Source organism: Triticum urartu, chromosome 3 (genome assembly GCF_003073215.2).
Source record: "Triticum urartu cultivar G1812 chromosome 3, Tu2.1, whole genome shotgun sequence".
NCBI classification, from domain to species: Eukaryota; Viridiplantae; Streptophyta; class Magnoliopsida; order Poales; family Poaceae; genus Triticum; species Triticum urartu.
Genome location: NC_053024.1, coordinates 581336958 through 581352646, shown reverse-complemented (window position 1 = coordinate 581352646; position 15689 = coordinate 581336958). Strand labels below are relative to the sequence as shown.

General features: G+C 38.1%; 1 protein-coding gene across 1 annotated transcript; it reads left to right on the top strand.

Annotated features, from left to right (window-relative positions):
* The first annotated feature begins 4329 nt into the window (after positions 1-4329).
* Positions 4330-15384, top strand: LOC125548747 (probable LRR receptor-like serine/threonine-protein kinase At1g06840). Its single transcript, XM_048712295.1, has 19 exons — positions 4330-4517; positions 4948-5095; positions 5701-5772; positions 6236-6307; positions 6948-7091; positions 7184-7255; positions 7352-7423; positions 7788-7862; positions 9041-9109; positions 9847-9915; positions 9985-10056; positions 10538-10606; positions 10825-11315; positions 11970-12122; positions 13003-13289; positions 13479-13530; positions 14050-14300; positions 14463-14597; positions 14784-15384. The coding sequence occupies exons 1-19, from the start codon at positions 4418-4420 to the stop codon at positions 15147-15149; spliced, it is 2769 nt and encodes a 922-aa protein (XP_048568252.1). The 5' UTR covers positions 4330-4417; the 3' UTR covers positions 15150-15384.
* The last annotated feature ends 305 nt before the right edge of the window (positions 15385-15689 follow it).

The following is a 15689-nucleotide window of genomic DNA, read 5'->3' as shown; positions in this document are numbered from 1 at the left end:
CTTAAGAAAAGCCTGGTTTATTTCTCTAAGCACCTCTCCTAAGCACCTCCCATCGTACAAGGCCTAAGGATCCGGTTCCGGCCTTAACAGGCCTGATCAAGTCTGAATTTCTTATCTAAAAAAAAGTCTCAATTGCTGTTTTGGACATTGTTAAATGTAATTTTTATCATCAGTTGTGGAGTTTAATACCCCCTCTGCCCTAAATATAATGCTTATTAGAATTTCTTGAATCAAATCTTGCAAAATTTGATCAAATTTCTAGAAATAATTATCGACATATAGAGTACCAAATCAATGCCATTGGACTGATCATGAATGGTATTTTCATATTTGATATTGTCAATATAGATTATTTTCTTCATAAACTTGGTTAACATTAGTGTAGCTTGACTTTTGCAAAAAAACACTATTATTATAAGACGGTGGGAGTAGTGAGTATATTGTGAGTTGACTTACTTTCTCTAATGATTTAATTCAATCTTTTACCCCTAAGTTTCACATCTGTGTCAGGTTTTATCCCATTTAAAGAAATTCCTCTATTTAACTCCATTTAATCAAACTGCTATCAGTATTACCTTAAAAAATGTCAATCTGACAAGTTAGACCCACAAATCACTGCTTATGTGGCATTCCTATGTACCCCCTCTACAACAACAACAACAAAGCCTTTAGTCCCAAACAAGTTAGGGTAGGCTAGAGGTGAAACCCATAAGATCTCGCAACCAATTCATGGCTCTGTTTCAAAATAATTGAAGTTCTAGGATTGTCTTAAGTCAAGCTTCATTAAATTTGACCAAGTCTAGAAAAATATATAAACATCTAGAAAACCAAATTTTACTTCACTAGATTCATTATGAAATGCATTTTCATTAATATCGTAGATGATTGCGGGTTTTTCTATATACTTGGTCAAACTTCAAATGTTTGACTTAAGAAAATCCTAAAACTTCAATTATTTTGGTGCAGAGGAAGTAGATGGTAGTACGGTTTGATGGTGGTTGTGTTGTCAACCGCTAGTGTGGTAGTCTGGTTTATTCAATTCTTGGAGGTCTGACCCTAGGTTGGTGTATGAATCGGTGTCATACACTTTTGCTCTATTCGGTAGATCTTAGGTGCATCCGCAACCTGCTATTGCATCTACCATGGATAGTATGGGCAGTGGACCGTGAAGGATCCCATAGTGTGACTTGGTTGCATGGGGCCAGTTTATGAGTTTCGAGGGATATATGTCTGTGTTGCGGTAGACAAGGGATGCAACGCTGTGTGGTGGTGTAGTGTTCTGAAGGCGGGTGCCATCTGGCACCGGTTCGAGGCGACCGACTCGTGACCACGTCTGTCTTCTTCAAAGCGGGAGCGACCCAACCTTGCCTTCTCCTCAGAGTTGTTAGACAAACATTACAACCGGTGTTTTGGCCTAGTCTTGGCTTTATACTATTGAGGAAATTGCACAAATATAAAACTTTTGGAGCTGGGGTAGCACAAAACCACAACTCCAGGGGATTTTAACAGACAACCACAACTCCAGGACTCGGTAACAAGAAACACAAATTTGTTCTGATTAGTTAGTTAAGGAGAATTATGACATGTGGGTTCAATCTTAAATGATCAATCTGGGAAATTTTCAGCCAATTTAGCCCATCCATTTTAAAATCTGGACAACTTTTGTAAGTATGGGTCAATTTTTCTTCAAAAATTCAAAGTAAAAAAACTATTTTTTACAGTAATTCGAAACATCTTAAATGATCAATCTAGGGAATTTTCAGCCAATTTAGCCCAACCATTCAAAACTTGGACAGTTTTTGTAAGATAAAACTAGTTCATTTGTGTTTCTTTGTTACCGATTAGTCCTGGAGTTGTTGTTTTGTGTTACCTCAGCCCCAAAAGTTGTGTATTTGTGCAATTTCCTCTATATAGTTATACATCTTCCTTTCCATCAATTCGTCGAGACGTAAGCTTTGCGTTTTCTTGGAATAAAAACCTTAGATGGCGGGAATAAGCACCTCCATTTTGAAGGCATCAATCTATTGAATGGTCCTAAGCATTTGTTTTTATGCCTGTTTGTGATCTCAGATTCTTAGCAATTGACACCGGTACCAAGTTGCTGCCAGTTCTCTTTTTTTTCGAAAAGGGGGGCTCCCCGGCCTCTGCATCAGAACGATGCATACGGCCATCTTATTAATCAATAAACAAAGAGTGCCAACAAGGTTCCACAATCACCGGCCAGACAAAAGCAAAAGAAAAATGCAGCTCACACAGAGGCTGGCTAAAAATAGATAGGGAAACTAATTGCCTATCCTATTACAAGACCACCATCCAAACCGGTTGAAGATATCCCGAGCTACCATCTCCCAACGGATAGACCCAGTAACCAAATGCTCCCTGGCCTCCATCAGAGTGAGTAGCGACCATGAACGGATCAGTGCCGTAGCTCGGAAAATAACCTGCAAAAAATGAATCCGTGATGTTCTGTTAAAAACCAAATCATTTCTGCAATTCCAGATAGTCCATAACAAAGCGCAAACTCCAACCCGAATATGTCTTGCTAATGCAGGCTCAACCCCATTAAGCCATGTCCCAAATAAGGCATTGACCGAAGTCGGTGGAGTAATATTAAAAGCAATATTGACCGTCCGCCAAAGAACTTTGGCCAACGGGCAATCAAAGAATAGATGTTTAATCGTCTCATCCCGATCACAGAAACTACACCTAGTAGGTCCTGTCCAATTGCGCTTAATCAAGTTGTCCTTTGTCAAAATAATTTGTTTATGGACAAACCACATAAACACTTTAATTTTTAAAGGAACTTTGACACCCCAAACATGCTTGGAAGTTGGAATAGCATTCGAATTAATAACATCAATATACATTGATTTAACTGTAAATACTCCAGAGCTAGTCAACTTCCAGCGCAATATATCGGGTTGGTGAGACAGTTGAACCTCCATCAGTCTCCTAACTAGATGGAGCCATTGTTCCCACCGATTGCCCGCTAGCGACCGTCGAAGCTGAATATTAAGGGGAACAGATTGGAATACCGTTGCCACAAACACCTCGTGTCGTTGAGCAATCCGATATAAAGACGGATATTGAATGGCCAAAGGTGATTCACCAAGCCAAGTATCCTCCCAGAAACGTGTACTTGTACCGTCTCCAATAACAAATCTCGTCCTATTGAACATAGATTGTTTGACTTTCATTAGTCCTTTCCAGAAAGGCGAATCAGTCGGCCTGACTGCGACCTGGGACAATGTTTTAGTCTGGAGGTACTTGCTGCGTAGGATCTGCGCCCACATGGCCTCAGTCCCGGAAGACAGCTTCCACAACCACTTACTAAGAAGGCATCTGTTCTTAACTTCAAGATTTTCGATACCAAGACCCCCTTGGTCTTTCGGTCTACATATGATGTCCCATTTAGCAAGCTGGTATTTTCTTTTAAAGTCATCACCCTGCCAAAAGAAACGCGATCGATAAAAGTCCAGTCTTTTCCTAACACCAACTGGGACCTCAAAGAAAGATAAGAGAAACATAGGCATACTCGTGAGCACCGAATTAATCAATATCAAGCGGCCTCCGTATGACATGAGCTTACCCTTCCAACAGCTCAGTTTTTTCTCAAATCGATCCTCGATGCACTTCCATTCTCTGTTTGTAAGCCTGCGATGGTGAATCGGAATACCAAGGTAAAAGAAGGATAAACTCCCCAACTCGCACCCAAACAATTTCCTGTAAGACTCCTGGTCATCTTTGGCTCTACCAAAGCAGAACAACTCGCTCTTATGAAAGTTAATCTTTAACCCGGTCAATTGTTCAAATAGGCATAACACTAGCTTCATATTTCTCGCCTTGGCCAAATCATGCTCCATAAAGATGATTGTATCATCAGCGTACTGAAGGATGGAGACACCTCCCTCAACAAGATGAGGTACCAACCCGCCCACTTGACCATTCTCCTTAGCCCTTCCTATCAAAATTGCTAACATATCCACCACAATGTTAAACAGGATAGGGGACATCGGATCTCCTTGTCTTAGGCCTTTATGTGTCTGGAAGTAATGACCTATGTCGTCATTCACTTTAATTCCCACACTCCCTTTTTGCGTAAAGGACTCGACCTGTCGGCGCCAGGCTTCATCAAAACCTTTCATACGCAGTGCCTGTTGGAGGAATGGCCACTTAACCTTATCGTACGCTTTTTCGAAATCCACCTTAAAAATTACTCCATCTAATTTTTTGGAATGGATTTCATGGAGCGTTTCATGAAGAACAACCACCCCTTCAAGGATGTTCCTGTCCGGCATGAAAGCAGTTTGGGATTGCTGCACCACAGACTGCGCAATCTGTGTGAGCCTATTAGTCCCGACCTTGGTGAATATTTTGAAACTAACATTGAGGATGCTGCCAGTTCTCTTGTACAGACATGGCTAGATCTGGAGGATTCCCGTATGCAGCAATCCTGCTTATTCTGTGCATTTTCCAGATGACAGTTGTAAGGGGACAAAGCACTCACCCTATTGAAGGTAACCTGTAGTTGTTAGTTGGAAGCTACCCTTTGGCTCCTAATTGTTCACTATTGGCTTATTGCACGCTACCTTATTGTATTAGATCCCATTTTCTTATTGCACGCTCTGCTTGTGCAGGTTTTGTTAGATTTATTTGTTTGTATGTATGGACATCTTCAAGAGTTCCACAAGTAATCGGTTTTCTCAATTTTCTCAAGATGTGATGTATATTCCACAAGTAATTAGTTAATACTCATGGACTAATCAAAGTAGTCTCGCATTTCTTTGCGTAATCACCGGGGGTGAAAGTAGTCTCACATTAACACACACGATATCCTATTAGTTAGTAACATAGTGGATATAAGCATAACTAGATGGTGGTTTTTACAGAGATAATATATCAACATTATATCCCTCTGAAGATTGACATTGTCTCTCTTACATGCAGCAAATGCTCTCAATGCTATCAAAGCCAGGTTAATTGATCCTATAAACAACCTTAAGAAATGGAATAGAGGAGATCCATGCACATCAAACTGGACAGGAGTCATCTGCCACAAGATACCCAGTGATACATATCTTCATGTAACAGAGTTGTATGATTGGCACACCATTCTTATTTAAATCAAAAATTCCTTTTTCCCATTCATGTTAATGGTTAGCTCCGATGTTTTTCTCCTGTGTAACAGTGAACCCTTTGCTGAAGCAATTAATATTGCAAGTCGCAACAAACTTCTGCTCACAGATAATGGCAACAACCATAAAAGCCTAAAAGGAGCTACCAAGTTAAATTATAACTGAAATAGCTAGAGACTTCCACATCTCCAATTTTCTTTTAAGGATATCCATGGATTTCGTATGAGTCTCTCCCATATTTTGTTAGACCAAAGGCTATAACAGTCAAACTTTATTACTGAAACCTTATAAAGTCATTAAATCCCCCACACCCCTATTTAACATTGTTTTTAGCATTATTTGTATTGTACTGTACTCCTCTTGTTTACTATTTCAGACCATGTTTGCAGTCCCTGGTCAAAATAATGGCCATTGGTTGATGCTTTTGTTGCTTACTCTATTTTGTGTCTACAAATCTGCTTGTTATTCATTTAACTACCGTTTCTGTATAATGCATAATATGTTGATCGGATACCAATTACCATGTCCTGTTCCGCTTAATAATGCATACGTTTTCCCCACGTAGGGAGTTGTTTAAGATGAATCTTTCTGGAACTTTGGCACCAGAGATTGGTCTCCTGTCTCAGCTGAGAAACTTGTAAGTGTAGTATAATTGTATTATTATTTAAAGTTGCTAACCACTCCCTTCGTTCATAAATGCGAGATGTTCTAACTTTTTTGAATTGAATGTATACAGACACATTTTAATGTGTTTGTCCACTCATTTCAGCACGTATATAGTTCATATTGAAATATTCAAAACACATTATATTTGTGAACAGACGAAGTAAATTCAGTGCTTTCAAGTGGTTCTTCAATATTACCTAAAAAAGTGTTTTTGTTTCAATATTGCACTTCATGTTTTCTTGTTAAAGGGAACCACTTCATGTTTTAGATGTAAAGTGGTTTTTTTAGCAAGGCCCAGATGGTCTGACAAAATATATTTATGGAAATGACATAACTAGAATGTTCCATTTGAACCATTTCTATCTTTATTCTGCATTGTGCCATTAGGTACCAAACGTATGTGAACTAACTGCTATATTTCTCTATTTTGGAAGGAATTTTATGTGGAACAATTTGACTGGTAACATCCCGAAAGAGATAGGCAATATAACAACACTCAATCTTATGTAAGTTCTCTTATCTAAGCTAACTTTCATACTCATTTGCCAGTGTGGACATGAACCCCTTGTACTGTTTGTCTTGCTAGGCCACATGTTGAAAATGACATAATATTTATATCATCCTTTTCTCCGTTTTGTTCTCCAAAACAAAGAAAATCCGATGTATCTAATTCAACATTTAGGGTTAGCATTTGTCTTTTGCCTCATCTTTTTAATAACAAGCAGATTTGTAGACACAAAATAGAGTAAGCAATGGGCTTAAATAGAGTATTAGACAGCACAATGGTTCAATTCTATTTTCTGTTGTTTATCTAAAATCTGAAGTAAATGGGCTTAAACAACATGGCTTTGGATGTACAAAACTTTAAAATGCATATTTTCTCTCAAATATATATGTACATAACTTCCTAGCCACTTTTGTGTATATCTGATTTTACCTCATCTTAATTAGTTTAGCACATCTTTGAACATTTTTTTCATCTTGTGGCAATATTTGGTGTGGATTTTTCCTTGTACCCTTCTACATTCCCTTTTGTCCAGACATAAATGTGTCACTGTCTAGTATTTTCCTTCAATTCTACATGGAAGATGAGTATAATATCTCTAGATACAAGTAAACATTCATAATAATCTTCATTTTCTGCAGAGCTTTAAATGGTAATCAACTATCTGGTTCCCTACCAGATGAGATTGGCTATCTGAAGAACTTAAATAGATTGCAAATCGACCAAAATCAAATATCTGGACCCATACCTAAGTCGTTTGCTAATTTAACAAGCATAAAACATCTGTAAGTTTCAGGATCATAACCTTCTCACTTGCATTCGTACATTGCCTCTTATTTAAGCATCTTTTTAATATTGACTCTCCTTTTACCATTAGTCACATGAACAATAATTCATTAAGTGGGCAAATTCCATCTGAGTTGTCCAGATTGCCTGAGCTCCTTCATTTGTAAGTGGACCCTGCTTTTATTTTGAGTTCTAAGTTTTTCCCCAGTTATGCAATATCGGTTGTGTGTAAAATTGTCTCGTAATATTATCTGTGCAGGCTTGTGGATGCCAATAATTTGTCTGGACCTCTTCCTCCAAAATTAGCGGAGACACGTAGTTTGAAAATCATGTAAGCACAATTTATATACTCAATGAGACTCTTCTTTGACATAGGAAATTACTTTATTTAAGACTGTGTTCTGGTTTCTTTCAAAGAATATACATATATGATGTTGGTAGCGTGATGATTATTTTGGTTTTGCTCGTTTGAGAATATTAAGTGATGGTACAAATTTTAGGAGTATACTCTATGATATACCTTCGCTGGTGTATTAGTGTCACTTAAATATAATTTGGTTTTGCCTTTCTTGTGTTACTAAACAATAGCAAATATTTTTCACTCAGAATTTTTGTCTCCTTTAAGATCATATTGATGTTGGATATCTGTCAGCTAACAACATTCATTCCTTACATCTGTATCTTTCTACTTCTAGTCAGGCTGATAATAATAACTTCAGTGGAAGTTCCATCCCTGATGCATACAACAACATAGGGACACTTTTAAAGCTGTGAGTACAACGCCTTTCCTCCTTGTCGTCCTTCCTTTCCGTTTTAGTACTTGAGTAAGGTGCAGGGATACCATTGTATTAGAATCCAAATTACCACCTCTGGAAGTCTTGAAAAACTCTGAAAGAGAAGTCGACAACACTGACACAACTTGCATCTGCCTTTCATAAAACCTTTTCAACTTCAAATTTATTTACACATGGTCAGACTAAGAGCGAAATCATGCTGAGGATACTGGATAGTACCGAGCTAAAAGTTCTGCTGCGTATCAACTATTCGCAGCAGGATTTGTAGTTTCCGTTTCTTGATGTGGATAATTTAGATTTTCAAAATTTGGGCATGGTAGATGCCTGTTGTATCAATGTTGTGGATTATTTTTCAGTTTATTCTTGACTTGTAGACATGCTAATTTTTGGATGTCATTTAACTAAGAATTTGTTTTAGTTGCAAAGAGTTGTGCAATGATATGGCTATCGAGACCTGATAAAAGGTAACTAAACACAAGAAACACACAGTAAAGCCTATTCCCATGGCAGTTCGTGCGACTGGTGGTGGAATGCACTCCGTCGGTTCTCGGTTCCACCATGATGTCTGAAGCCACTGCCTGCATATTGTGCTTCTTCCTTTGGAAGGCCCTCTCTTTTTTTGTGAAAAAATTCTTCCGATCTATTAGTAAGATGTAATAACAACATATTTAGACAAGTAAAAAGATTACAACTAGGTCCATGGACCACCTAGCAACTGTTATCGCCCCTCCCTCACTGGAGCCAAGAAAAACTTGTTGTAGTTGACAGTCGGGAAGCCGTCGTGCTAAGGCCCTAAAAGGCCAGCGCACCAGAGTAGCAACCATCGCTGAAAAAGAAAAACATAGATAGGAAGGACCATAGTTGCAAACACAGAAACAACCACGAGCTTTGGTCAAATCCAGATGAGGCCGGTGATGCAATGGGAGGAGTGCCATATAGTAGCCAGATCAGGATGCACTGAGTCCACATCTCTATAAACCTCTATAATTCTAAATTTCTAGTTCTGCCTCGAGGGTTGTTTGGATGATGGGCATTTCTTCTGGGTTTGTTGAGATTAGTTCAAACAAAAAGTAAATCTTTTGTATTTTTTATCATACTTAATATAGAAATAGAGATATATATGTTCAAGTTCATAATCCTTTTCATGTCACCAGGAGTCTTAGGAATTGCAGTTTGCAAGGATTTATTCCCGATCTGAGTGGTGTACCTGAACTTGGCTATTTGTAAGTCCAAATCAAGATGAATGCTGCACTTTCTTTTCATTCTTACTATTGTTTGCATCCTACTATCAGAGATTATCCTTTGTTTGTTGTTCATAGCTTTGCCTAGAATATACTTCTATGTAATTATCTTCCAGTAAGAAAATCACCCATCCTACTATATAGTTTGCCTTCCTTCAGTGAGGCGTTTTGGCACCTGCGCCGAATAAAAAAATCAAAACAAATACTAGAAAAATTCAAACAAATCCAATTTTTTTCATGGTAGATAATTTGGTGTGTGATGTCCGGTCCAAATTTCAAATCATTTGGACACCTGAGTAGCTCTCGGCAAAAAGACAAATTTGGGGTCCGTTAAATAGTGTACTGTTTGTATACTGTTCTGACCCAATTTTTTTTTTGCTGAGAGCTACTCAAATGTCCAAATGCTCTGAAATTTGGAGCGCACCTCACACACCAAATTATCTACCATGCACAAATTTTTTGGATTTTTTGAATTCTTTTGGATTTTTTATGAATTATTTCTTGACCGGGTGCAGATGAGCCCGGGCTCAGAATTGGATATTCAGCATTCTTTTTCTTTCTTTCTTCGGCTTTATTTTTTTCTATTGTTGTTGTACTTTTGCGTCATCTTGGCGTTTTCTTATAATATACAAAGATGCATGCTTATGTGCATGTTCGAGAAAAAAAATATCCATGAGATTATTCTGCATCTCTTTGCTAATTCTGGCATGCGCTTTCAGGGATCTTAGCTGGAACCAACTGACAGGATCTATAGCAGTTGATAGACTTGCTTCAAATATCACCACGATGTATGCTGTTTTTTCAACCTTTTATACCTTGTATTTACAATAACCAGACTAACCTCTAGTTTCTGACAGTGATTTATCACATAACTTTCTGAATGGAACTATTCCGGCAAACTTCTCCGGGCTGCCTAATCTTCAATTCTTGTAAGTAATGTTTAACTTAAAGCCATGCTCCAATCCTTAACGACTGTGCTTTTGTAGTGCTAGCTAACCTTTCATGCCACTGATGATCATGTTTTCACTATTGAACTAGAGATTACCATGTTCTTTCTACAAAACAATTAGTGAGTGAAAAAATAAGTTCGCGAAAACTGATATTAGTGTGTCAGTGTTCTCTAGGTTTGTGGAGGTTTTTCCTTACCTTGTGATCAAGAACTTTTGACATTTTCTTGTAAATTAGCTTGTTTTTCTGCTTAATGAAAAGATGAGCAAAACTTTTGCACATTATCTGAACATACTTACTTTACAAGTACAAGTATGTCGGCCAACACTAGTTTGCTACTTATTTTGTTAGAGATATATGAAGATGCCATTTTACAGGTTGTTTGAAGCAAACTGTCTCGACGGTGCTGTTCCATCAGCAATATGTTTGTTATATGCATGTGTAATGTTTTTTATAATGCAGGAACTTTGAAAGCAACTCCCTTGACACAATTCCAGCTGCATTTGAGCCTCCAAAAGCTGTCATTATACTGTATGTTCTTTTCCATGGAAAATTTCCTTGTCAGTTTGCACTTCCTGCACAAACAGCTGTATAGTTTGCTGGGAATATGCAAATTCTATTGCTATTACTAGTGCATACAAAAGATCCAATAATATGGAAAAATACAATATTGATCACAGGAGTTTTATAAATCAAATCATTTCTCTGTCTGATATGACAAGTAATAGTTGCCATCATTTATTCTGTAGGATTTCTGGAAACCCTGTATGTGACAATCCAGCTCGAGCAGCGGGACTTTGTCAACCCAAATTTGTAAGTGAAGCACCATCTGGACAGGGACCACAAGTTAGTATAGACTGTGCTTCTTGCCCGATGGATAAAAATTATGAATACAACCCATTATCCCCTATACCTTGCATTTGTGCCGCGCCTCTCGGAGTTGGATTTCGGCTGAAGAGTCCAGGGATCTCGGACTTCCGCTCCTACAAAAAAGCCTTTGAGATGGACTCAACCTCTGTACTGAACCTGAGTATATACCAACTATACATTGAGCGGTACACATGGGAGGCTGGTCCAAGGCTGAATATGCATTTGAAGTTATTCCCCAATAACACCAATTTATTCACTATGTCGGAAGTTGTGCGGCTCAGACAATTACTTGCTGGATGGGAGATTACTCTGTTAGACATTTTCGGTCCTTACGAGCTTCTCAATTTCACGCTTGGTTCCTATGCAGATGGTATGTTAATTTACTTTGTACCAAAGGATTTCATTCATAATTCTATCATATTAAACAAATTGTTGAAATGTGTGATCCTTGTGTACATTTATTTTGCCAAGACAAGTGACAAAATATCAACAGAGCTTCTGTGGCTGTTTTATATGCTAGTAGAATCAAAAACCCATGAATTTCTTAATTTGATTCTCCTAGCATACGAAATATGTGCTATATAGTTCATACGGTTGTTTAGTGTTATTATGGTAAATATCGATAAATTATTGCACACAACATAATGTATCTTGGTTTTTCTTTTCCTTCTTAAAGCCTATATGCCATGATTTTTTATTGTATATTTAAGGTAATTCATAACATGATAATTGTAAGTGGGCCTACCCTTGTTCATATCCCTAGAATTTCTCAAAAGAAGGGGACCTTCACAAGGGGCTCACGAAGGTAAGGGGATTGGGGAATTTAGGATCCCATACCCTAATATGTGTTTCCCGGTGTTCATGGCAACCCAAACTCTCCTAAGAGATGGGAGGAACCAACCACAGAAATAATGAATTTTTTTCACTAACTTAACGAGGAATCAGAGCATATTTTTTTCTTAAAATTCACTACTTCATGTTTCATACTGATACTTTAATCATAACATGTTTTATTTTGTCGCAGAATTCCCAGAAGCGGTGCCATCAGGTTTGAAAAAGGGCACACTAGCTGGGATTTTGGCAGGAACAATTATTGGTGCTATTGCAGTTTCTGTGGTTGCAACATTTTTTATAATGAGAAGACGCTCAAAACGTCGAATAGTTTCGAGGCCTTCAAGTAAGTCACTATATTTGTTTAGCAAACATAGTTTGTCATTTCACGATGAAATTTTGCAAGCCTTGTAAACTTTTGTCAATGGTTGTGATTAAAAAGTTTCAGATTTTTTTTTTCAATATTTTTCGATCTTACTGTTCACCCATGAGCTCGGGACTAGAAGAGTACTAGACATGGATTTTCTTAGCCCAAGCTCATATGAGCTCGTGTGAACATTAACATAAAAGAACTAAAAGCATTTTTTAAAAAATGAACATTTTTAGTGACAAAAAATTTCAAGGCTTGCAAAATTTCATCGTGATTGTAGAATCCGTGGCTAAAAAAACAAAATTTATGCTCCAACAATGTCATTTCCAAAAGCATTTTTGAGTGATTATTTTTTTCCATTTCACGGCTTCTACAAATGTCATTTCATGATGAAATTTTTCAATGCTTGTCACTAAAAAAATCTAAAATTCTTTGAATTTTTTTCAATATTTTTTTATTTTACTGTTCACCCGAGCTCATTTGAGCTCGGGACTAGAAAATTACTCCCGGTTTTTCATGTGCTACACATAAAATCCTTGCTGTTTGACAAATTGGAAATGCCTTGCTGCTTTGTACTAAAACCACGACAAGTGTTTTGGAACGGAAGGAGTAACTAGTACTGTAACATATCGAAGCATCATTATTTTAGTCAGAAGCTACTCAATCACAATCTCTGTAATACCGGAAACTAGATTTAAACTGTGAATTTATTATTGTCAGCCTCATCAAGTACATTAGATCCGAGTTATAAAGAGACAACATCTTATATGTTTCAAGTCTATGGCAAGTAAACTTTAAAATTACAGTAGGCATTAAATTCAATCTAGAACAACTTAAGAAGTAGATAATTTTGCAGTACTGTCGAGGCTTTCTATCAAGGTTGATGGTGTGAGATCCTTCACGTTGGAAGAAATGGCTACAGCAACAAATAATTTCAATGATTCAGCTGAAATTGGTCTGGGAGGTTATGGAAAAGTCTATAAAGGAAATTTAGCTGATGGGGCAACTGTTGCAATCAAACGAGCACATGAAGATTCTCTCCAAGGTTCAAATGAATTTGTCACGGAAATAGAATTGCTGTCAAGATTGCATCATCGTAATTTGGTATCTCTAATTGGCTATTGTGATGAAGAAGTTGAACAGGTGTGTCTCAATTTTCAAATAATTTACATAGAATAAAATATTGTATTTAGAAAAATATATTGGTAATGTTGTACTAAACATGCTTATGATAGGGTTTTCAGGTTACCTTAGGTTTGCTGAGCTTATAATATATGGAAGAGTATCTGCAAACTGCAGTAATTGTTGCTCATAGATAATTATGTTTTGCAGATGCTGGTGTATGAATTCATGCCAAATGGCACTCTACGTGATCATCTTTCTGGTGAGTAAGAGGAAAAATTGCACATTCAACTTTCCCTAGCTTCTTTTCATCTCGCATAACCATGTTTATTACATCAAGGTTGGCCATGATTCCAGACAACCTCCTAAAATGTATATTTGGTGTGTTTATAAGTGATGTGTGTTGGTATATTTAGTGCTCTCTTTCTTAAATTGGAGGAATTTTGGAGGGTTGAATTCCTATAGAAAAAATTCCTATGGTGCCATTTGGAACAAAGGAATAGCTCACCAAAATTCCTATGGAATGGGGCAATGCATAGGATTTTTTTAGGAAAACAAACATCAGGTCTTACCTTATGTTTTCTCTGTCTTGTGTCTAGAATTCCTATGTTTTTACTGTGTGGTATCCAAATGACAATTTTGGAGTATTCCTCTATTTTGGTTCTTGTAAGAATTTAGACTACATGACATCTCATTTCTTGCTGTTTTTCATTCCTCAAAGTGCATGGTTTGAACTTGTGTTGGATGTAAAGCACCTAATCTAATTGAACACTTCATGTAGAAACTTGTAAACGACCTCTGAACTTTTCTCAGAGGTTGAATGTTGCGTTGGGCGCTGCAAAGGGAATCCTCTATCTACACACCGAGGCAGATCCTCCTATATTTCACCGTGACGTTAAGACCACCAACATTTTATTGGACTCCAAGTTCATAGCGAAGGTGGCTGACTTTGGTCTTTCAAAGCTTGCTCCGATCCCGGATGTTGAAGGAACATTGGCAGAACATATCTCCACTGTTGTTAAGGGCACTCCGGTAAGTCTTATCACGCCTAGCAACGTAGCGAGATCTTCACCCACTATGATCTAATCACTGATGTTCCATGCAACACAATGGGAAACAGCTGATCCTACTACTTATTGAACTTGTAGTGTGCTAGTTGGGCTAATCATATCCATCATGTTTTTCTTTTGGTAGGGCTATCTTGATCCAGAATACTTCCTAACAAATAAGCTGACAGAAAAAAGTGATGTCTATAGCCTTGGTGTTGTGCTTCTTGAACTATTGACCGGAATGAAGCCAATCCAGTTCGGTAAAAACATTGTTAGAGAGGTAAAGAGGTTCCCACCCTGATCCATATCCAAATGTACAGTCCAGTTATCTGTTTGCAGATGACAAGCAGGGTACATATAGTATCAATTTTTAGCTTTTGGCGCTTTTCTGACTGTTCAGTAAGAGTGTCAGTAGTAATTTGGTAGAATTTTATCTGTGACATATCTAACCTGATCCTTGATGTAGGTTAAGGCAGCTTACCAATCGGGAGACATTTCTAGGATCATTGATAGCCGAATGTCTTGGTGCCCTCCGGAATTCGCCACGAGGTTCCTCTTGCTAGCCCTGAAGTGCTGCCAAGACGACACCGACGCAAGGCCTTACATGGCCGACATCGCCAGGGAGCTCGATGACATCCGTAGTGCTCTACCTGGAGGAGAAGACCTCCTATCTGTAACCTCCATGGAGACGGGCCCCTTGGTCACACTGACTCCATCTACATCGAATTCCATCATAACGATCACCGAAGAGCATTTCGATTTGTCCCACACCTCCGGCAGTGGCCTTATGGACAGCGGCGTCCCTTCCAGGATGGCGGTGACTCCTCGTTAGCACCGCCATGCCGGTGCTCTTCGTATTGTGAATGGGTTTGGATAGTAGGCACGTAAGTGATACTCCATAATCTGTTCTAAAATTTCTATATGTTCACTTATTTTGTGGACAGAGGGAGTAGCTTTGAAGAACGCTGGTCTGGCCTGCCCGGCGGTTTATTTTTCTGTAAATGAAATTATTCTGTGTTTGAAGATCAAAGGATTAAATAATTAAGGAGGTGTATTTGGTGACACTATTGACGAGGGCGAATGAAGAATTCTAACCAATTCTTTTTAGCTACGGTCATATGTTGGTTTTTTCGAATAGCGAACATATATTGGTTGGAAACTCCTTCCATTTTCATTGCTTTCGACTAAGTGAGGTGTACAACCAAAAATGCCACTATACATCCACGGATGGTTTGCATAGATTTTACAAAGCATCTTTACAAATGTAATAAATCCCCCTCCCTCTTTGAATTTCACTGGGTGCCCCCCACCTCCTTCTTGAATAAAATCTCTCCACATCATCCCGTCTCTATAGTCCATGAAACTTCTCCAT